At 44.7% G+C, this 23,289-nt stretch overlaps 1 protein-coding gene across 4 annotated transcripts in view; it reads right to left on the bottom strand.

Moving 5' to 3' along the window:
• Positions 1-8,669: 8,669 nt before the first annotated feature.
• The window catches only part of CAMK1D (calcium/calmodulin dependent protein kinase ID), a 219,389-nt gene continuing 204,769 nt past the window's right edge, over positions 8,670-23,289 (bottom strand). Inside the window, exons 9-11 of one of the 4 annotated variants that reach the window (XM_027460556.3) lie at positions 19,346-19,433; positions 18,737-18,875; positions 8,670-12,601 (exon numbers count right to left, since the gene is read on the bottom strand). In XM_027460556.3, coding sequence (XP_027316357.1) covers positions 12,555-12,601; positions 18,737-18,875; positions 19,346-19,433 — 274 coding nt within the window. In that variant the 3' untranslated portion in view covers positions 8,670-12,554. Of the gene's footprint in view, positions 15,595-18,736; positions 18,876-19,345; positions 19,434-23,289 lie in introns of all 4 variants that reach the window. The other 3 variants (XM_027460549.3, XM_027460562.3, XM_027460565.3) reach the window with 3 other exon arrangements.

The following is a 23,289-nucleotide window of genomic DNA, read 5'->3' as shown; positions in this document are numbered from 1 at the left end:
GAGCCTGCGTGCTCAGGATTGTCCTCTCTGCCCGCAGCCTGCCTGGCAGCAGCTACAAGCAGGTCTTTAAAGAGCTGGATGCTCAAATTGCTCAAATTGCTCATATTAAAGAGTAAATCTGCTTCATGGGTATGAGAAAGGCACAGAAAGGGCAGGAAAATTGCATTTGAGGTGTTTCATTAGCTTGCTGCAGAACAGCAAGAGATCTGGTGGGTTGTGTTGTGACTTAGCAGAGGAAGAGGGGAGCAGCAGCCCCATCAACAATTATTTGGGGTCATTGAACCTTCATGGCCCATTCCTTCAGCTCTTTCTCCCCCAGGAGGAAATAAGCCTGATGGGCAGAGGTGCCCACCTGGGGCCTGGGGCTCTGGTGGCTTGGGAAGAGGACAGAGGGGAACATCACACAGAGCTGCACCAGGGGAGGCAGAAAGCACAGAGCAGCAGGTTAACAATACTATTTCACTTCTTCTGCCCAGAGAAAAACCTCTGGGGCAAAAGGGACTTAATCTGCCATGCCAGTAGCACCCCAGCAGGCTACAGAGGGGATGAGATGCCTGATCTCTGCATGCTCTCCGAGGACAAACACATGCCTGCATCGCAAAGGGGTGCTTGCTTGATCTGTTCCCATGCATTTCCATGGGAATGGGGCAGCTGGTTTGGTCTCTTCTTTTTCATATTACTTTTAAGATTATTTCTGAAATACCCTGCTAGCTGGAGACTTGGCCTCAAGAGATAAGGAGGAGGAAATGTCACAGACTGTTGTCAATAAATTATTTTTCCTATTTCTTGATGCCAGGAAAAGCAGCTCTTGCTGGAGAAAAACAGATCATAAGCTACACTATCTTAAAATTATTTGGTTTAGATATGTTAGAAATTGCAGTAAGTACCAATAGCTACAGTGTTAGTTGGAAGCTGGCAGCAAGGAAAACATTTTCTGTAGTAAAAGAAAATATCTTCTAATTCAATCTCTCTTTTCTTGTGTCTATGATGGTGACTCAGGCTAGTTTTAGGTTTACAATCTATTTTTCTTCACATGCACAACATGAGGGCTCCATTTTGCTCCCCATGAGCAGATGATGAAGACCTAATTCCTGCCTCAAGAAATGGATCATATAATTGGAGCTGGAACCTGTACTGCTTGCTAAGAGGGTGGCACAGCTCTGATTTTATAACATTTTCAGTAGCTGTATTTACGCTTTTCAAGTTGAAAGTTTCCATGCTGGTCCCTGTCTTTGCTTCAGTGCATGAAAAAAAAAATGCTTCCAAACTGTCAACCATCTCTGAGGCTGTCTGCAGCTGAAAAACATTTTATTTTTTTCTGAATATTTCTCCTGATTTTTTTACCATCACCATCTCCAAAGCTGGAGTCTGATGAGGATATTTTTATATCAGGTTTGTTATTTCAGTGGAAAGTCCACCTAAATTTTAATGAATAATTATAAGTCCTTCAGCTGCATAGACTCAGACAAGACTCCTTAACCAGCTTTGCTGGCCTGGTCTTAGGGACCCTGCTGGTGCTGGCTACTGGTGGCATTGCTGGCTTTGTACCACAGCTGGGTATTAGGGTGCAATATGATGGGTCAAGTGGTGCCACATGCTAAAAGTCTCTGCCAGGAAGCATTGCGTGTGTTTGTATCCTCATGTCACCAGGGAAGTCCATCCTGTGGCCACACACGTGCTACCTCACCCCGTGGGGATGGAAACCCAATGTCTACCCGGAAATCATGAAGAGTAAATCGTCCTTAAAGCCCCCATGACAGATGTCTTCGGTTAGGTGGTTAGATCAGATCTGTCAGCAGAGCAGGGAGAAAACAGGACTGTCTGATGGACAAGGTCCTGAGCATCTGCCAGTGTACCTCACGAGGCTACGTTATCCATCCAGACCCCAGATTTACATATATCCCTTCTAACTTCCACAAGGCAACAATGATACCCCCTCTCTGGGGTCGTTACTATAACATTTGCCCCACTGGTCTGGGATGGTTTCCCAGGCACCACCAAGTACTTCCATTCAGAGCAGGCACTGGGCACAACTGGTATGGGAATGTACGCAACTGATTCACTGTGTGTGTTGCCTGTAGACATGTATGGTAGCTATTTGCATGGGATTTTGCTCCAGGTGACATCCCAGAAAATCAGAAAGTGGGAAATTAAATGGCAAATAAATAATAGATCAAAGTAGAATAAATAACCAGAATAATAAAAAGTAAAACGAATTATTATACAAGAAAATTTAAGCAAATATTAATGTAATAATTAATGACAAAATTCATAGTCATAGATCTCTTAAAAAATAGCCATCAAGGTGGAGCCAGCCAATACTGCCATTTTAGTGACAATGTCTGGTTTTAATGTATGGCTTAATATACTGCTTATCACATAATTATGCACACATGGGCCTTGTGAAGTGAGAAAACGTTTAGCATATGACTACGTACACGTAGGCTGTGTGAAGTGAGAAAATGCAGTTCAATATCCCCCTCAGCACCCATCCTGTCACCAAGGTGTCAGCAGTGGCTGAAGCCCCCCAAAGGCCTGCACCCAGGCCTGGACCAAGGCACAACCAAGATCAGCCAATTTGAAGCTTGGTGGCACCGACACCAAAGCGAAGGGGAAGTCTTCATGGCAAAGCATGATTCAGGGGCTTATTTTGTGTTTTTATCCAATTTAACAGAAAATGAATGAGCAGGGCCCAGGCCCAGGCCTCGCAGCTTCCAGGTGAGTGCACATATTCAAATGGAAATCCTGAAGGTGCCAGACCTGGAGGTTAACATACCGCAATGTGCCCCAACATGCCTGAAGGCTTGGGCAAGCACAGACAGCAAATACCCAACTTGCTGAGGTACAGCCCGAGGCAGAAGACATCAGCACCACTAATGAGGTGTTTCACATGTGCCAGGAGCCTTCACAACCCCTGCACAATTATGCAGGTGAGTGTAAGGAAGGATAAAACATCCAACCTGAGCCACATGGACCTATTGAATTTCACATGCTGGTTGCAGGGGCTGCTTTTCTTTCAGTCCTGTGGGTTATCCAGAGCCAGGGGATCTGGGAAGAGGATTAGTTTCCACACATTCCCTTGTGCTGAATCTGCCCATTTCACTCCTGTGGGCCAGGTCATTGTCTCAGCTATTGCAGCCATGAAGCAAAAACAAATCCACCCTCCCCACGCTTGCTCACACAGTTCCCAAACCAGACTGAGTAAGGCCCAAAATCCATCAAAAGCAACAAATATGAAGCCATCCTGCAGTGAATGCAGACCTTGTCATCTTCCTCTTCCAAGCCAAACTGAAACACAACATGCTGGTCTTGGCTTTGCAATCAATATCTCCATCTTCATATTTGGTAGGTTTGACCTGGCATCAAGCTTTTTTTTTGTACCAGCTGCATCTGTCCTAAAACGCATATGAGGAATTCAGATGCAGCTGGCTTAGAAGAGCTGATGTCTACTGCAGCATCTCAGGTAGCCCCAGCGTGGTGGGATGCTGCTGCTCTTAGAGAGAGCCTTGGCCAGTTCAAGGACAGGGTATGAGGGTGTTGGGTCTGGTCCCAGTGTAACAGAGCAAAATTAGTGCTGCACTCAGACCACCTGTACCTAATTCTGCACACTGACTCAGGGTCTACATAGGAAGAAGAAAGGAAAATGTAATCACACTGTTTTAATTAAAGACAGTGGAAGTTTTCCAGCCGTGTCTCCGTAGCCTGTGTGAAGACAAAAATCTCTCTTCTGCTAAATGGGTAAAATAAAATGCATCGTCACACTGGGGATCAAGCTGATCCGAACTTTGTATTCACATTTGCTCTGTGCTTAATTCTCACCATTTTTAATTAACTGCAGATTTTCTTTGGTTTCACAACTTTATCTTTGGAGCAGATTCTTTTTAGTCTTTATAGAAGCAGGCTTTGGGGTGTAGGAGCAGAGCTGGTGAGAGGAAGTAATGTAAAGCAGAGTTGTAGATGGGAAGTAACATTTTCTCTGCAGCAGGAACTACCATCAAACAAAATGAAATGCATGGTCTTTACTGATGGAATGGGAGGAAGCAGCATATTTCCAGCTATAAAACAGTGGGTTTGAAGCTGTAAGAAGTTACAGGCAGCATTGTCAGCACAGAGCTCATTAGCGATGGGTAGAAAATGCACCGCGGATGCAGCAGTCTTGCTGGAAATCCAGCAGGGAAGAGGTTGTGAAGACCTGTGCAGCAACGGGCAGCACCTAGCAGTCATGTAGGGCAGCCACGGTGGCCAAAACTTCCTCTTGCAGATGGTGATCCTTCTCACAGGTGCTGCCTGTGCCTCCACCTAGATGTTCATCTGGACACCGAGCTGCTAGAATGGGGATGAGAAAAAAAATCTGGGACATGACAAAAGACCTCAAAATAATAATTAAAAAACACAAAACACAAAACACCACCACCAACAAAAACAAGCAAGCAAGCAAACAAACAAACAAACCAAAACAAAACAGAGATTTGATCTCCCAAGACAGGAAGGATTCTCAGGGTGTATTCTAGCCATGGGCTGTAGTTCATTTTTGGAATCTTAAGTACATTTTTTAGGTTTTCTCCTAAATAACTTGCATGCAAAGTCAAAGGAAGTCCAGAAAGCAGGAACTGGAACCTAGGCTTTAAACTCACATTTTACCATTTTCTTCCACTCACCCCTTTGCTGTGGGGATGTTTGCTTCTATTTTTTCTCACTCTGAGGACATGTATTTGGATGAAGAGACAAAGGCACTGTAGACTGATTTTCCGAGCTTCAGACTCCATGATACAAGTGGCAATTCAGTAGGATAAGCTTGTTCCTTTTTAACTTTTTATGGATTTTATTAAGAAGCATGAACAGACAAAAATCCCTCTAAGCAAGCATATTACCAGCCTAATTTACTAGACTTTCACTAAAGCAATTAAAGACAAAATGATGCAATAACCCAATTCAGGACCCAATTAAGACTGAATCAGTAAATCAAAAGGTTTAAATCATCACCATAAGACCACAGATAATCAAAACAATTTATGAGGATGATGCAGATTTACTGTATTAACATTGCCTTGGGAGAATTAAAAAAATTAAATACTTTCCAGTTCAGGTCCCCAGCTCATCTTATTACAACCAACGTAGTGGTGATGGGCACAGCCTGGTACAGGTTGATCAGTCAGCTGGGGAGCATTGCCATACAGCTCTCCTTGGCCTTGAAGTGACCATGTAGCCCTGGGCATGGTGACTTTCAGGCACAGGTGCTTGGACCCTGTGCATCTGTCTGCTACCTGCCCATCTGTTTAGAAACATTTGGAGCTGAATCATCTCATCAGTCAGTCACCACCTCCTTTGCTAAGCTAAGTCCCCTGGTGTCCTGCTAACAAATCCTTCTTTAGTGCAACTGTTGGCTCTTTCTTGAAGGTCTTTGCCTTTCTTCCAGCTGAGCTGCTGAAAAGTCGTTTCTGCCCAGATTTAACATGAACTTTTGGTACAATCAAGGACATTGCACTTGCTGCATAATATGACTTTTCAACCGGGAATGATCCTCTGACCAGCACCATGGCAAGTTGTCCTTCAGAAAAGCATTTTGAGTACCTATGTATTAACACGTATTTGCACAGAGACTCATCTTCTTTGAGAAAAAAAGGAAAACAGGAAAACATAGTGCAAAGGTTGAAAATCTATTTCTTTGTTCCTTGGGATCTTTAACTAACTTCTACATTATCTGGACCTGATAGTGAAGATTCAGTCAACTCTGCAGTCTGTTGCTCTGGACTGGTGAAGCCCTTGACCAGAGGGGTTGTGGGTTCTCCTTGGAGATGAATAAATGTCACCTGGATGCTGGATGTGTCCTGGGCAGCCTGCTGTAGGTGACCCTGCTTCAGCAGGGGGATTGGACCAGATGACTTCCAGAGGTCCCTTTCAACCTCTCAGCGATTTTGTTATTTGTAATGTCTCAAAATCCCAGAAGAGTGCTTTAGGAATCATGTAAGTACTTAGGAAGGGAGAAAAATTAGAATTTCTCCAACACAGGCTTCCACTGTGATCATCATCTGACTCAACAGCGGACTCTGATGTTGGCACATTTGGTGGCTGTGAATTTAAACATTGTCCTCAGAATTCAGGCAGTGAGTGCAGGAAAATAATGCTGGGATCTTGGCTCTGAGAGAGCTAAGATAAAGCTGGCAAGATCTGATACAAGATCTTCCAGCAGTGGAGAGGATATACTGAGGTGCCAAAGGACTGTTCAGGTTGGTGAAAAGCTTCTGCTGACCATCATCAGGTTCCAAACCCCCTGCCATGGGCAGGGACACCTCTCAGCAGCCCAGGCTGCCCAAAGCCCCATCCAGCCTGACCTTGGTCCAGGGATGGGGCAGCCACAGCTCCTCTGGGCAGCCTGGGCCAGGGCCTCACCGCCCTCTGAGTGAAGAAGTTCTTCCTGATGTCTAATCTAAATCTACCTTCTTTTAGTTTAGAGTCATTACACCTTGTCCTTTCATTAATCTCCCTGACAAAGAGTCCCTCCCTACCTTTTATGTAGGCCCTCTTTATGTATTGGAAGGCTGCAGTAAGGTCTCACTGGAGCCTTCTCTTCTCTAGGCCAAAGAACCCCAATGATATGATATGATATAAATTATTATAGTGGTATAACATATATACACACTTCAGTGTGTGTTCATCACATACCTGTGCTTTTCTGTCTATAGAGATGGGAGTTTATTCGTCAACTCCCTTTAGGGTCAGTTTGGGCTCAGGGTAAATATAACTTTGGCGGCACATTTTTTTCCCTGCAGTTGTTTGGGGATCTGATCTACTCTGGTGTTTCTTTGAGATGCAGTGGATCAGGGATCAGGAAAGTTACGTTCCAGGTGCTACTTTGAGCAAATACAAACCTGAAGCAGCTCAGGTATAAACCTGATGTGTGCCTTTTCAGAATTGAGGCTACCTGCCCAGCTGGCCTCCAGCAAAAGGAAGCATTTGTTTGAGATTTTTGAAGCATTTCAGATCACTGCTATATTGTAAGCTGAGGTAAGGATGTGAACACAGCTCTTGCTTCTGCCCCAAATAATGAAATGAAAAACATACAAGAGCCTATATGGCACCAAGGAAAGCACAAAGCTCATGAGTTAGATGTGAACAACAAATTACCTCTCGGCTCTATTATTATTATTATTAATTTCCCTAAACAAAACACTTTGTGAAGAAGGTAAACAGCTCATTAATTGACTGTAACTGTATCACAATGTTGCAGTTATAAAGAAAAAAAAAAAAAAAAGAAAGAAAGAAAGAAAATGTGGTATTCAGTCTAAATAATCAGAGCTTGGAAGTCAGGAATTTATCCCAGTGTAATCCAGAAAGCCCAAATGGCAAACAATCTGGAAATACTCAGCTGAATGCTTGCAGTGCTGATCCAGATGGTCCTTTCCACTCCCATATTGATCAACACTGGTTATTATCACAGTAATTTGGCTTTGTTGAAGGACTCCACCATACTAAGGACATGGATGTGCTGGGCAGGACACATACCCACAGCAATGGATATGTCTGGAGCTGGGAGAAAGCATAATGCGATGGGAACAGCATGTCCCTATGGCATCTTATGTGAGAATACCAACACACAGAAAGCCTTCAAAAAAAGGATGGTCCCCTTCCCTCTGGCAAGAACGTGGCTGTTGCAAATCTATCCCACTCCCTGTGATAATTTTTTGCATAGATGTAGTTTTCCAAAGATATAAATTCCTATGGATGTGTTCTTCTGAAACACAATGACAAGTTGTGGAGCCCATCATCTAATCCTAGTTCTGTGGCCACGGTCACATACCACAGCTTTGAAACAGTAAATCAGGTTGGTTCTGGTGCTTGTTTCTTTACTGGCAGTATAAAAGCTACTTATGTAATACGACTTTTTCTTTATATTGCTATGGGTTGGCCATTATCACTGCTGTTCATTTCAGCTCTGTTATGGAACCTGATATCTAAAACCACCTGGCTTTAACCCCAAGCATGTGCCCACCTCCCTGCTGGGCACCCAATACTTGTCTGGGCAAAATGATTTTGCTAGCTATTTGTAAAGGAGGGACGAAGGGGAAGGAATTCTTGTGTGCCAATGAGGGAAAGCCAGAAATGCAGAAATAAAATGGTGAAAATGAAGAATCAGGTTTAAAAAAAAAAAAAAAGAACGTAGCAAGTCAACACACACCAGCAACATGGTCTGGAGGAAAAGGAAGCCAACAATGAAATGCACACAACAACTTTTGGAGACTACTGCTGACTGCAGAGTGACCCAAACATTAGCAAAGATCCCATCTCCTTTCATTATTCTCACCACAGGCCATGTAAACCACCAGAACCAGCTCAAAGGTGCACCAACAACTGCATCTGCTTATCCCAACTCCACATGGACACTCAGGAGAGTACCAGGATACCCACAAGAGATAGCTATGTCTCCATGTGTTGCCATACAGCACCACTTCCAAAAGAAATTTTAGGAAACAACTAGTGGACTAATCATTCATTTTCTTCTAATTCATTTCCTTATGGAGTGAATTAGGGAGGAAAAAAACAACCAAAACACTCATTTGGAAGTCATTGCATAAAACAGCAAAGACACCATAGAAATTATTTACATGTACTTCCTTTCTTGCACACAGGTGGAGACTCATGCACTCAAAAACAACACACTTCACATCAGGGTGATTTAATTGGATTTATTGGAGGAAAACAATTAGTCATCCCTTTAAATTCTCATTATGATAGAAATCTCGATATGTATACATGATTGTCAAGGCAGAGAACCACTTGCGACGTAGCCCCATTAACAATTTGCAGTATTGCAAACTCATTATGCAGATAAAACTTTTGCGATGCCTTAATACATGCATGGAGTAAATACACATTCTCCCTTCTTTTTGGACATGGATGCTGTTATGAACTTGTATCAATCACAAGACCTGCAATATTAGGCACACTGACATTCCTTGATTAAGATTTAAGCCTTTGTAGAAAACATGCTTGCATTTTCGTTAAAAGTTGACCAGGAGATGTTTTGCAGTTGAGGTCACTGGGGAGTCACTGCTCTGGGCAGACTGGGCTTTGTTTGGTTGTTTGCTGACCCAAATCAAATATTTCTCTAAAAAAAAAAAAAAAAAAAAAAAAAAAAAAGGCCAAACTGACCAAAATGCTGTTTCTTAACTAGAGGCCAATAAGCAATAGGGTGCTGACGTTGTGTTGACCAGAAATGTGAGTCACACCACATCTCTCACTGAGCTATGTATGATCTTCCATGCTCTTTGCTTTGGGGGTGATGCTACAGCTTGGCCTGGTAAGACACAGCATGCACAACACCAGGCTGGACTTGCAGGATGCAGATGAAAGATGGAAAAGCTTAGGGCTGCCCTGAGCACCTCCTAGGGTCTCCCAGCCACTGGGAACCACAGGACACATCCACCTCCTCCTGGAGCATCCTGCCATGTGCTGCCTCAGCAACCTGAACTTGGGCTGATTTACAACTATCATTAATGATGAATTTTGCACTGCCAGGCAGTGCTTTGGTGATGACATGGCATCCTCACCGAGCACCAGCCTTGAAGGTGTGCTCAGGACTTCTTGGTGCTTTCAGCCACCATGGAACAAACCTTGATATAATTTCCAAGGACTGATACCTGCTCCCTATGCTACCAACACAGCACTTTCTCTCTAGACCTTCTACTTGGCGTGCCCTTATCACAAGCCCACTAGCCAACCCTTTCAAATGTCTTTGTTTTGAGCTTTGAGAAGACAAACACCTTCCACACCATGGAGGAGCTGGGACCATTGCCCTGCCAACACTCACAAAAGGATTGGGCCAGATGTGCTAAAACCAACACGTGGCCATCCCGTACCCTGCCCTGCCACGGAAAGACCAGCACACATGAAAATGGATCAATGATTAAGGGAAGACGAGGCAAGGCCATGTTTCCCATGTTGAGGAAGAACCATGCCAAACTCTTCTGCAGATAAATGGTGGCACGGCTACATGGAGGCTGAAGGACTGGCTGCAAGTATTTAGGTGGTGATGCTGGGGAAGGCGCTTCTGTATTTGATGTTTCAGGAATGATGGTATAATTAGCTCAGCTCGTTGCCCTATTTCATGCAGGCAAATAATCACAGCATCTTGGTCCACAAAATGCAGTTCATTCTGCAACGGGTAAGAAAGAAATACCTCCTAAGAGAAAAATACTAAGAATTGAGCAAACCAGCCAAAGTTTTCACTAAGAAAAATGAACCAAAAAAAAAAAAAAAAGAGAAAACAACTCTAAAGAGACACACTGACGTGCTTTTTGGCAGCCCTGAGCATCAGCAACCCAGGGAAGGTATTTTAGAAGCAGGCCAAACTTTTAACATCATGTTCAAAGGGGGACCCTCCCCGCCTCCCTGTTTCTAGATGTGTGTATGTGACTGCTGCATAGTTTTCAGCTGCTCTGGATGGTGACTCTTCCTGCACATGCTGCGGAGCATTCCACAGAAAGACAAAATACATTATCAGGTTTTGCAGTATCTTGTTCACAAAACATCAGCTTTTGCATTTACTCAAACTTAACGATGGATTTCAAGTTACAGATACATTAAGTCATTTAAAAGCAAAATCTAGAAGAAACCCCTTGAAGAAAAGGCTGGATCGAATGTGCATAAAGAAAAGGCTCGGGAAATACAGAAACAGTGAACAGCAGTTTAATACATGCAGTGCAGTAACATGCATTTATTGGACATTTTGGTGTCATCATTAGTTCAGCGCTTGCGAGTGTACAAGCCATGATTCTGCTCTGGGGCATGGAAAAATGTAAGAGCTGCTCTTCTGACCTTACTGTTTATGAAAAGGAGGAATAAAATAACCAACTGGACAGAGCAGTGGCACGCTTCGAGGTGGGGAAGGGGTCTTGAAAACCAGAGTCTGGGATAAAAAGCCTTTATCCTCGGCTATAAACACTATGTACACAGCTTTGACCCAACAGCACAACGTTGGACCAAAAAACCTGAACCAGCTCCTGATTTCCCAGCAGTGGGACCTGCGATCCCTGGGGCCAGAGCGCGCACACACACACACACACGCACGCAGGGGTGGACAGGCAGGACCCAGCTGCAGGGAAGGTGGGGAAATGAAAGGGATGGAATAAAACTGCTGCTGGGCGAGAAATCGGGGATGAGTAATGTACCAGGGGAAACCCTGTTTGCACAGTGCTTGTGGGCAGGTTCCTGCACTCAGCCGTTGCCAGCGTGTCCTCTGTGCTCTGTTTTGATGCTATTTGCATTGGATGCTGCAGTCTCCGGGCATGTTTCTGCTCTTTGCTTGAATGAGTGTGGTTCTTAGCACCGAGTTTCTGGTGCAAAGAAGCACGACAATGAAGGCAAAACTCCCTTCCCATGAATAATTTCAGGGATGCATCCAGGCTCCAGTGCAAGCAGATCAACATGCAAGTAAGAGCAGGAACACAAGTAATCCCATTAAATGGCAATTTCCATGTGATGAGCGAAAGATTCTTCTGTACCTCGGGGCTCAGGCTAGAAGCTTCTTTTTTTTTTCAGGTATATGAATCCCTCAGCTCTTTACAAAGACCAAAAGCAACAGCCTACTGTCTGCCTGAACTCACTGGTGAAGTCGGACTGGTGTTTTTAAGCAGAGTTCACCTAGCACTGCTCAGACCTGGAGCTGTTACCCTAGTGGGAAATGTTAGCAGAGCTTTCCTTATAGCTGATCTAGTTGACTCCAAATTCACATTGAAGGACAAAACTCTCCCTGCTCACCAATGGCTAAATTGTCTGGCTTTCTCTGGAGGCTTGTTTTGCTAAAACCATGCTTGTATTTAAGGAAGGGGTAGCCTCAGGGCCACTGACACTGTTCTTCTTGGGCATTCCTCTGTCTGTGTTGGCTCCTGGGGCTGGGAAATAGTTCTTGGCAAGCTCTGGAGCTCCTTGGAGCTGAGCAGAACGAAGGAGAACTGCTTACAGAAAAAATGCTGTTGGTAGCTATGGAGGTATGCAGGGAACACGCACAGAGCAAAACCCAATCCAATGCCTATCGCAGACTACATGAACATGATGACCAGAGGGCAGACACCCATCTCCATGGTTCAATTCATTTCAGGAATGAACTTCTATCATTTCTTGGTTTGATTTCAGTGCTACAACCAAAACAGACACACGAGGAGTAGGTAAAATCCAATTATTATTTTTTTTTTCTGACCCCACTACTCTAATGGCACCTGTACAAGAGCAACCAGGACAGAAAAGACATCACCAGCAGGGTAACACAGTCTCAGGGAAGCAACACTGCCAGGTTTCCCCGTACTCCTGCTTCCCCCCGTGCGGCATGTCCACTCCGTGCTGCAGAAGGGGTGATCCAGCAGGCAGTGAGGATGCACTGGGAATGAAGTCACATGCAAAATCAGCAGCGTAAGCCCCTGCCACTGCAACACTGACTTTCAGCTCGCAGAGTTCACGGGCAGCCTGTCCTCACCCTTCTTCTGCGGGCTAAGGGGCCAGCTGGAGGTTTTCTGGATTTTTAGTTTTATTTTCCCAGCAAGAGCACTCTGCTGTTGGCATCAAAGATGGCCTCTGTGACTCTGGAGGTAAAAATCAACAATCAAAGCTGCAAGCAAAGAAAAAGAAGGGGAAGGAGCTGAGGAAAACAGGTTACAAACGGAAAACACATCGGTGCCAGTCAAGTAAAGCAGAAAAGGGAAACAGACAGGTAAGCCCAGGCTGAAGTCCTCGTGCGGGGAGTAAATCACAGCTTGTTTAGTAGGACGGCCCATTGGGAAAGAGCCCAGAAGGATTGTTCTACCTACTCCAGCTTGGCAAGGTCTAGTTTGTTTTGAACCTTCGACTTTTGGGCGATCAGCCCCTTCTCCACCTGCACACACCATTTACTGGTGCAGGGGAAGGACTCACAGTGGCACTGGAGCATCCCTGGCAGGTGATGCTGGGGTGTTTGCCTTGCCAAGCTGTGCTGCTCAGGGGCAAACAGCTCCAGCCCCCAGACACTCATCCCAAGTGCTGCTAAGCCATCCCAGTTAACAGATTTGGTCAGAGTTAAGTTTTATCCAAGAGATATTTTGGGACTTGGTGATGAGATCCCTCTACCCTATGTGCATGGAGAACCTGGTCAGGTCCCCAGCTGTGTCTCACCGATCCAAAAGAAGAGCTTCCCACCACAAAAAAATGTACCAGAAAAAAACAATTTTGCTTCTAAGTGTTCTTGTTTCTCGTCTTAACATCCCAGTGGTTGATAACAAACTTAAAATAACGATGATAAATTACACAGCTATGGCAGAATACGAGGTACAGGAAGGACAAAAAAGCGAACTGCATGTTTGGAAAGAAGAAATACCCCTCAGTAAAAAACACAGAAAACATTGAGCATATAGGGCAGCTGGTGTACAAGAACCCCCTGAATACAGGACAACACATCCACCTTTACTCCCATCACTGCTCTTTGGTTTGCAGATGGAAATCCATTCACTTCCTTTTTCTTCTTCTACTTTTTTTTTCTCTTTTTTTTTTTTTTTTTCCTGCAAGATACATTTGAATGTTATGTTTTGCATAGTAGCTTCAGCAACTACATTGAGTTCAAATCAAACCTCGCGTTTCAGAAAAGAGGGAATGCAAAGAGGGAATGCTTGAGCCCCAACCTTAGCAGCAATTGTTCAAAGACCAAAATATCCCCTAAACAAATCCTGCTTCTGGTGGCATGAGCATAAATGTGGGAATTCCACTGACTCCAAGCTGGGGGACTGCCCATGTACATACATGCATCCGGAGCAGAGCTGAGCGTATGAAATCAGGTGGGTGCAGAATAACTCCAGTCTCTTGTGATAGGAGTCTCCCAAACTAAACTTCATTCCTCAGGCTGGTGAAATAAAGTAGCCTTGGCATTGGTAAATTGTACGATAACAATTTTCAGCGACCTTTGTCACGGTGACAATGATCTCATGGTGACAGTGGTCTGAGCGTGGGACAGGAGCATGGCTTTCAGCAAGGACATCCCTTTACCTTTGGTCTGCCCAAATCTGATGGGTTTTGCTAATCCCTGCAGGCATGGGTGGCTGTCCCCAGCAGAGAGGCTCATTCAGATGTGCTGCAGCCCTCCGAAAATGGGGAATAGCTTAAGAGCAAGGAAACTGGACTTCTATCAAGTGCCATCAAAGGAGTGGCACTCCAATTGTGATGGATGAAATCCCAACTCTGCTGGTCAAAGCCAACCAAGTGAAGCTGAAGCAGGAGTTTGAAGTCTCGATGACAAATAATTAGGGCTTTTCACAGCACAGTCACTATTGCCTGATCCGTTCAGCTGCACCTGTACTGCCTTACACAAAGTTTTGTGCAGGATAAAGGACATGAACATGGTGATTGAGCACAAGGCTTGTGCCTCTGGGTGGGGATGAGCCTGTTTGGGGTACAAGAGAAATAAACAGGGGCTGCTGGGCAAATGAGGGCAGATTTGCTCTCCTCTCTATTTCAGGGTGCATGGACATGCAACACGGTGGCTGTTCCCAAATCATGCACCAGCATGTGTAGCCTGGGAAATGCATTTATTAAGTAATTAAAAAAAAAAAAAAAATAAAAAAAAAATAAAAAAAAATGTTGAATTAGCTTTTGTTTATGAGCTCTACAGAGGGGTGCAAGCATTAGCCCTCCCTCAGGGGCAGAAACCGAGGCACGCAGAAATCATTTCACTCTGCCTATCACATGCGGTGGCTGGAAGGGATTGCCAAGGAGGGAACTGCTGCAGGATGAGGCTCTGTTGTTTCGCTTGCCCAGCTCTGGTCTGCTCCTCAAAGGCACTGCGTGCCGGCCTCTCCTCTCCAACAAAGGTGCTGCAGGCTGCCAGCACTGCAGTAATGGGGCTGGTGGTGACTGAACTCTCCCCGTGGCTTTCAAGGAGGAGGAGGGGAGGGAAAGCAGTGGTTTCTTACTCGGAGCAGCAGTAGCTCTGCTAAAGCCAGCCAGGCTTGCAGTCCAGTCTGAGGAGTGAGAAATGGCATGCCATTGAAATCCTCCTGGGTTGCCAAGTTAACATCAACTCCTACCTACAGAAACAGCTTATCCCCCAGCAAACTGGGAGGAGGGACATTACTGGAAGTACTTCTTAAAAGAAAAAAAAAAAAATATATATATATATAATGCTCAGAAAAGTATCTCTATTTAAATAATCCAGTTGAGATGTTTGTAGTTAATGGAAAAAAAAAATAATACAACATATACTGTTACCTACACTGAGAAAAGAGTAAATCACTGGGGAAAAGAATGAGTGTTCATTAGTTAGAACATTGCTAGACTCACATATATATATATATATTTATATATATGTATATATATGTACAGCACCAGAGACTTAGATCCGTTCCCCCTGGAGTCATTGCAGTTTGTGATAAATGAAACATTTCAGAATTGCAGTATAAAATATGGCCATAAAAAAATCTTCTTTCTTCTAGTCCTTCAGCCCCGGCCGCCCGGGCTCTCACTTGCTCCCTGTGTGCACTGTGGTCACTGTGGTGGGTCTGGGTCTCCGGTCCCCTCCTACTGCCGAAACGCCTGAAGAAGCAGATGAAACAAAACTACAGAGAGTGGATGGAGACATACCTAAAAGGAAAGCCAGAAACAGAGTTAGAAGTGTTATTTTTGGAGGGGGGAATGTGGGTGTTGCTCCAGAGCAGAGGGGACCGATGTTGGATATGGTGCTCCTGGCTTTGGTATGTGTCCAGCCAGACCGAAGCCACGTTTCTGGGGCTGAAGACAAAGAGTTGTGGGATTCAAAAATCCCTCCAGCATTGTGCTTGCTGAAGGTAATTTTCCTCATGGGCACCTCAAAGGTGATTAAACTTCTCATCACGGCCATCTAGCTAAACGAACAGACAAGCTAAGCACATTTCCCCAGGCATCCTGCAAAGCTGCTGATAAAAAAGTGCAGTGGGTCAAACTCGCTGGTGAGTTCCTGTAAATCTAGAGAGAAGGTAAATTTGTGTGACCTGGACATCATTCTAGCGACACCTTATGTCACCTCGCGCTTTGCTGGTATGTCTCCAGAACTTCCAGCTAAGAGATGTAGATTGACATGGATTGAGTGTCTGGACCCAATTTTTACCCAGACAGCTGCTTTTGAACTAATCAAAGACTTTTCACAGACTTTCTTAATGAAAAAAATGGGGATTTAGCTAAATAGGAATATTTATAGAATGTGTCTACTTCCAGCGAACCCTCCATCACAGCCCTAAAAAACACAGCCCTCCAAATAACCCCTGAAAATCCCAAAGCAGGCTGGGTTTGGAATGACAGATTCCAGATTTGGCTATTCGAGCACAACCTCAGCAGTTCCCTTCGAAAATATTCACGCTGAGCACTCAAATCTATCCTTGCCATAGCTTTCCACAGGTGACCTGCCCCTGCGCTGCTGAGCGGGATCCCAGCGTGGTGACCTTGCTCTGAGAAGACGCAGGCTTGGTGTGATGAGAAATACGGTTCATTTTTCCAGCCTGGTGAGTAGAGGATGGCTAAAAACTGTATTAATATATCTCAATCTAGAGTACAGTCCCTTGAATACTCAGGATCTTTTTGATGCTTGCTGTGACTTTTGCCTACTTTCCCAAGCTTGAAGGTGATGTTTCAGCCTCAGGGATGATTGTCCTGTACCCACACCCAGCCATATCCCATTTCCCAGCAGCATTCAGAGCTGATACCTTGGCTTCATGCTGCAATTTATGCATTACCTTAAAAACACAGAGATCTGGGTTCTGTAATCAATCTAGGCAGCCCAACCATGTCTAAACAGAATAAGCCAGGCACAGGAGACTGAAAATCAGGGCAATCCACTTGAGAAATCCCAATGGATTCACTTAGACTATCCCGACAGGAAGCATAACCCAGCCTAATGCATCTTCTCTGGCTTAATACAAGAACAGAGTTAGGATAAAGCCTGATATAAGCTCCTCTTGGGCTAGGGCTGTATTTAATTGCCCTCAGTGATGTGAAACTACTGCATTTGAAACTGTTTGGAGAGCTCATTAAATGCACTATTAATAGCATTAGGCAGGATTGCATTTTGTAATGGTGGCACAGATGTTTCATGTAACTGGCTGCATGGATGGGATCTTTCCCATGCAAGAAATCTGTCTCCAGAGGTGATGGAGAAAGAAAGAGGCAGGGCAGAGACCTCAGAGGTTTCCTTTTTCCCAACAGGAGGCATTCAGTGGGCTGTGCCTGCCATGTCAGCTGCCTCTTAATGTCACACCTTGCATGTGTTTCTGGCTCTTCTCACTGGCTCTTGGGGGCTCCAGCATTTCCTAAATTTTCTCTTTAATTAATTTCTTTGCGAAAGGGAAGCTCTTCAGTATTTGTTGGCAAGCTCTTCTGTTGGACTTAACCTGGGATGCTTGGAGATGGATACTTTTCTGCCTCGTATTTCTTACATGAAAGAAAAAATCACCTCTCAACACACCTGGTTTTAACCTTTGTATCCTGGTTGACTTCTCCATCACTGCAAAAACAGGGCCGGGTCCTGCACAGGGACTTGCTGGATTTTGGACTTGCTGTAGCCATTAAATAGACTTTAATCTCTTCCCACCTTTGTTGTGCACAGATATTTTTTCCATTACTATTCAGACTACTCAGTGCAATTAATTATCGCCTTCTGGTATTGATCATCCATTAACTGCATGGATGGAGATGAATCACCCACCAGATGCTCTAGACCTAACTGGGGTCCAGCTCAGGCAGGAACCAAGGTGCATTTCTCCCCTGAAATGGGTTTTCAACCTCACTGCATTGCAAGCTTCTGGCTAAAGTGCTTTGCTGCTGGTCAGGGCTGCATTGCTCCTTTGCAGGAGGCAGATGCATACCAGGAGCACAGGGAAACTTTTTTGGCAGCACCTGTAGGATTTTGCACTGGGCATTGCAAACCAGCTGGGCACTGACAGAAGCTGCTTTTGTCAGAATTTCTTGCATGAATCACCATCAGACCTGGGATGCAAAGGGAAGGGGCTCAGCCACATCACAGGCTACTAGCTTTGTGGTGCTGCAGCTTGAAATAATCTCTTCTGTAAAGTTGTAAAGTCTGTGTCCCTCCATTTCATGATATAAAAATCTCTACCAATGGACAGAAAGGAATAAAATAAATGCTCAGAAGCCAGAGATTAAAAATAGGCTTCACTCACCCCAAGCATCTGACTCTATCGGGCAGCTTGAAAATCTCAGTTGCAGCAGGGAACAAGCAAATCAGGGGGCCAGACCCTGTGGTGCTGTGCAGAGCCTCAGCTCTGCTCAGACGAGTGACCCTCCTGTACAGGAGCTTCTTTTGGCCCAGGCTGGGATGGACTGGCAGGAGCAAGGAAAATTTAAGCAAGCCAATTTTTATGGGAAAAAAAAGTTTTATCACAGAACTGGAAACTTAAACATAAACATTTTGATTAAACTCTGCCAGATTTCAGCCACATACATAACTCTTTCCTGGGTTTGTCTGGGTCTTTTTCCCAATCAAAAGCCTCTGTGCCCCACAAGAGGAGGATCTCCCAAAAATGCACTGAGATGAAAATTCAGTTTTTCAGTGCATAAATATTTCCAATGGAATTATTATTTTTGTTTGTTTGTTTTGGTTTGGTTTTTTGCCAGCTAAACACGAAAGCCTCGGTCCCTTTTCGGTCCTCATTTCAAACACCTGCTGGCAGCGAGGACTGCAGCCTGGGGGCAGAGAGAAAAAGCATTTCCCAGAGATTTTCTCCCCCCTACTCACAATCTTTCCGGGTGGTTGTATCAGACAGTGGCGCGGCGAGACCGAGGGTACCCGAGACGCTGGCGCTCGTGCTGTCCAGGCTGCTGCCGAGGTGTAACCGCCGCATGTGTCGCACGACTGCCGTGGCATTAAACGCTTGCTGGGGGGGGAAAAAAAAAAGAAAAATTAAAACATGGAGGTGAAAGTGTAATTTCCGCCATTCTCCTGGTTACTCTACGTTGGCAGAAGTAGAGGAGTCCATCATCATCTCAACTTTTCCCTATCCCATCAGATGGGATGTGGTAGCCCAAAATCCCTTCTCATGTGGGACATATCCTTCCTTGAACCAATGCACAGGTGCCCCCATTGCTTTGTGTCCCCTGCTCTCCAACCACTGGTTCCTTAGTCCTGGCCCCATCTCTTGTCCTCATTACATTCATGTACATGATGTAGCACACTCTATAAGTAGCAAAGCCATGTAATCTAAGATGGGACCAACTATTATATCCAAAATTTTGGGCCACAAAAGCAATTTTCCATTTAAAGCATTGACATGCTGTAAGGGCTGTGCAGATGCCAAAGTAGCAGAATTATGTGTCCAAGCATCTTCTCTGAGGATGGGTCACTTACTCTCCATTTGCTTTTTGCAAAGTTCTTCCGGATCTGAGCACTGACAGACTCGTGGATGTTCTTGTTCAGTGCCGTATCGCCAGCAATCCTGAAACAGGCAGAGAAGGCAGGTTTTAAGACATCTTTTGCTCTCCTTGAATACCCATTCTTTGTCTCCTCAACAGATAAGTCTGGTCCAAGGTGTGATTGTTCCTAGAGATGCTGAATTGGCATGAGGCCTCCGGCTTCCCACCGCTGTCTCTGCTGGCAGCAGCGGTGGAAAATCTGGGGCAATAAAAGCAAGCGTAGATAAGGCTTGTAGATCTGGCAGCTACAAAGAAGTACGACCTTTTGTTGGTGCGTGGCTGCTTTCTGTCACCATTACAGCCCTTGATGAAAACATTGTACTTTTTTTTTTTTTTTCCCTTTACATCTAAAGATTTAACATCAACAGGCTGAGACTACTTTTAGCCTCAACCATGCAGCAGCCTCCAGAGCCACTCCAACCTGTCTGATTTCTGTTTGCACTGGAGATTTTCCTGCCACCCGACAACGTACATAGCCATTCGTCTTGATTAATGTAGATTAACAGTAAAACAGATACCTGGACTCTCACTAAATTAGCACAGGCTGCACGAATAGCTTAAGCTGAACAGCACTTGACTGAGAAACTTCATTGATATTGTGCAGTTTCCTGAACAGATAGACACATTCAATTCTCTGGCAAACATAATTATTTCAAGAGTATTTTCTTGATTTTTTTTAACTCAACAAGGCACAAGATCTTTTGGAAGTGTAGGAACATTCGTGAACTAATGTTTGGCTGTGTGCTGGGGAAAATAACACTACCTGCCGTAGGTGAAGCCAAGAAGCAAAGATTGCCTCCTATCTTGTATGTGATGTTTTCAGAAATCAATTTTTTAGCCCCAGTGTAGAAGCCTGATGTTTATTAGCAATAGCAAATGTTAAGAAATTGAAGAAATGAGACATCTGTCAGGGGCAGAGCCTTCTGGTCTGGGGACTTCCAATAGCAGAACCAGAGGGTCTGGGGGACACAATGATCATCTATTTCCCCTCCCTCCCCCCAGCTTTGTCAAAATAATTTTGACAGGTATTTGCCTTATCAATCCTTAAAGATCTGCAAAAGATGGAGACTTCTCTGACAACCTATTTCGGTGCCCTGCTATCTCCCAGAAGACATGGAAACTAGTTTGTTCCCTCTGTCTTTGAAGCATCCTTTCACATATTTGAGGACTATTATCATGTCTTCCCTCCGTCTTCTCTGCTCTAGACTAAACAAACCGATTCTTTCACTGTTTCTTCATAACTCATATTTTCTAATCCTCTGATCTAGTGAGCTTCTCTGGACTTTCTCCAACTAGTCCACATCTTCCTCAGAGGGCGGTACCCAAGCCTTGCTCTTTTCCAACTAAGGCAGCAGAATGGCAGCACTGCTTTGTGTTTCTTAGAAGATGAAACTCTGCTTACATACCCCAGCCTGCTGTTTCCGTTTATGCATCCCATGAATTGGAGACATTCCTTTCATTTTGCCCAGATTGTTTTAAACTGTAACCCTGTTCTTCAAAGGACATGCCGCAATTTCTACTTTCGTGTCAGTGGCACGTTGAATTAGTGCTCTCTGGGACCGACCAGTCTCTTCCAAACTGCTCCCCTCCTTCCTGCTGGTAGCTCTCACCCAAGAAGTGAGAGATATAAGAGACAATACTTACTCTTGGAGGGAAAATGAGGGACTAAACTTTCACTTCATGAGACAAGAGAGCCACCAATTCCAGCCTGTTGGAGCTGACCTACTCTATATTGAGTTATTCAATAGTACTGGAACCAGGAGAAGTGTGGGCAGGCAAGAGCAGGGTTCCCACTCAGGGTAGCTCCCCTCCAACTGGGAAGGGCACTTTGCTGACCACCACCACCACATAACCGTCACCTAAAGTAGATAAAAGAACAGGTGCCACGAACAGAACAGGGCTCCCAAGTGGCACTTGACACTTCTTGGGCCCCTGTTCTGTTGATGGAGAAGGTGAGGTGTGATGGAGAGGAGAAATGGAAGATCTTCAGATCTTCCTCTCAAGAGAACTCCTGATCACCTCTCACTGATAGCAAGGCAAGTTGGCCTGCATTTCCCACTGAGTCCAGGCAGCTCTAAGTTTGTTGAGGCAGCATCTAATTTAAGCTTTGTGGTCACTACTCACATGGGGAATACAGCAAGGCCCTTCACAGTCCCTGATGGATCCCATACAACATACATGTATATACTCATGAATAGACACGGAGCCCAGCTGCCCTTGCAGCCTTCATACAGTGCATTTTCTGTATTTCTCAGTCATGGAACCATCATATGAGGTGGTTTCTACAGCTTTACCAAAGGCCTGCATGACCCATCTGACATAACAGAATATCCATGACTGCCTCCAGGTCACTTCTGTGAGTCAGCAGCTTGAGAAGTCTCTAGCAGCTTTGCCTGTACAGCTGTCTTAGGTGCACAAGTGCATGAAGATCTGTGTGCACTCCCTGCATACTGCTCAGCCTTTTGGTGCACATGGGCCCTAGCAAATTTTCCTGATGGGAATGCCAGCTGCTAGTCAGAGTCACTCCAAAATGTCATGAGCACTCTACTCTGTCCAGGGACACCTCCTTGGTGTAGACATGTGCCCTCAACATGTACCAGCTGGGAGCACTGCCTGCTATAGTACAGATCTGTGGAAGAAAACTAAATTTTTTAGCCAAGCACTTCATGTGTGGACAACTACAAGCCAAACGATCTGTTCACTAACTGATCAAAATGACAGAGCTGCAGAGAGAAGATTACTTACATTTGCAAGGCACATTTTTCCTCCCAAGCTAATGAAGCATTTTGCTTTATGAACAAGCTTGTTACCAAGCTGTATAAGCACAGATCACATTTCCCACTTGTCAAATTTTATTCTGGAAACATGGGCAGAACAGGGTCCTGGGGTATGCTACCCTTGCCAGGTCTCCCAGAAGATCTTTCCCATCAGTCTCCAGAAGGACTCACAAGTGCATTTTTGCTATATGAAACTTTTCATCAGGCATGCAGCTCAAATACAGACTATATATATTATATACATTGAGTTTAGGAATCATATTCTAAAATGACGGTGGTTTCAGTAAGAAACGGCTGGTTCCAATAGCACACAAACTGTCTCCTACCACCACTAACTCTGTGTTGATGACATAGTTCTGGTAATCCTGAAAAAATAGCCTTGGTATTTGGATGTTTCCCAAATAAGAATAGTCCTTGTCTACTTCACCAAGGGGTTGACGGACACCCTGTGAAGACCTGAAATGCTACACAGGTGGGGACCAACCAACGTCTAAGGTCTCTTCAGCAGCATTAGCACCTTGCAGATGCAAGTTTTTAATCAGAAGAAAATAAGAGCACTGCTGGGGCTGGTTTAGCTCAGCAGGAGATGTTCAAACACGTGCTGGAATGCTGAACGGTGTGGCCCAAAACATAGCCCCAGCTGCCAAAGCTGGCTGTGGGATTGCTCTCCAAGCCGCCTCTGAAGAATTATCCTGTTAACAGTGCAACGCTGTAACATGAGGACTGTGCATTTATACTGTACTTTGCACTTGGAGGATCTTCAATCTTATAAATCTTATAAAATACTCACAGTGTTATAGTGCTTAGAGTATAGTTTTACTTCTAGGAAACCAGAAGAAAAGTTAGTACTCATTCTCTGGCGCGTTTTGCTGGAGATGTGGTGGCTTAAGTACTGAGGTGAAAGAGATGGAAGTTAGCAGGTAGAAGTCATATCTTTTATACAATCAACTGGTAGAGTTTGAAAAGTCAGATGAGCTTTTGGGCACACAAATTCACCCTGAGGTGGGGATCATGAGCGTCATCACATCTGTACTAAATCTGTTTATTCATGAAACTCAGTTACCATGCTGAGAAGTTGACGCATGAAATCTAGTAGAGATAT

The sequence above is a fragment of the Anas platyrhynchos genome, chromosome 1, assembly GCF_047663525.1.
Source record: "Anas platyrhynchos isolate ZD024472 breed Pekin duck chromosome 1, IASCAAS_PekinDuck_T2T, whole genome shotgun sequence".
NCBI lineage: Eukaryota > Metazoa > Chordata > Aves > Anseriformes > Anatidae > Anas > Anas platyrhynchos.
This window is presented reverse-complemented; position numbering and strand designations above follow the sequence as displayed.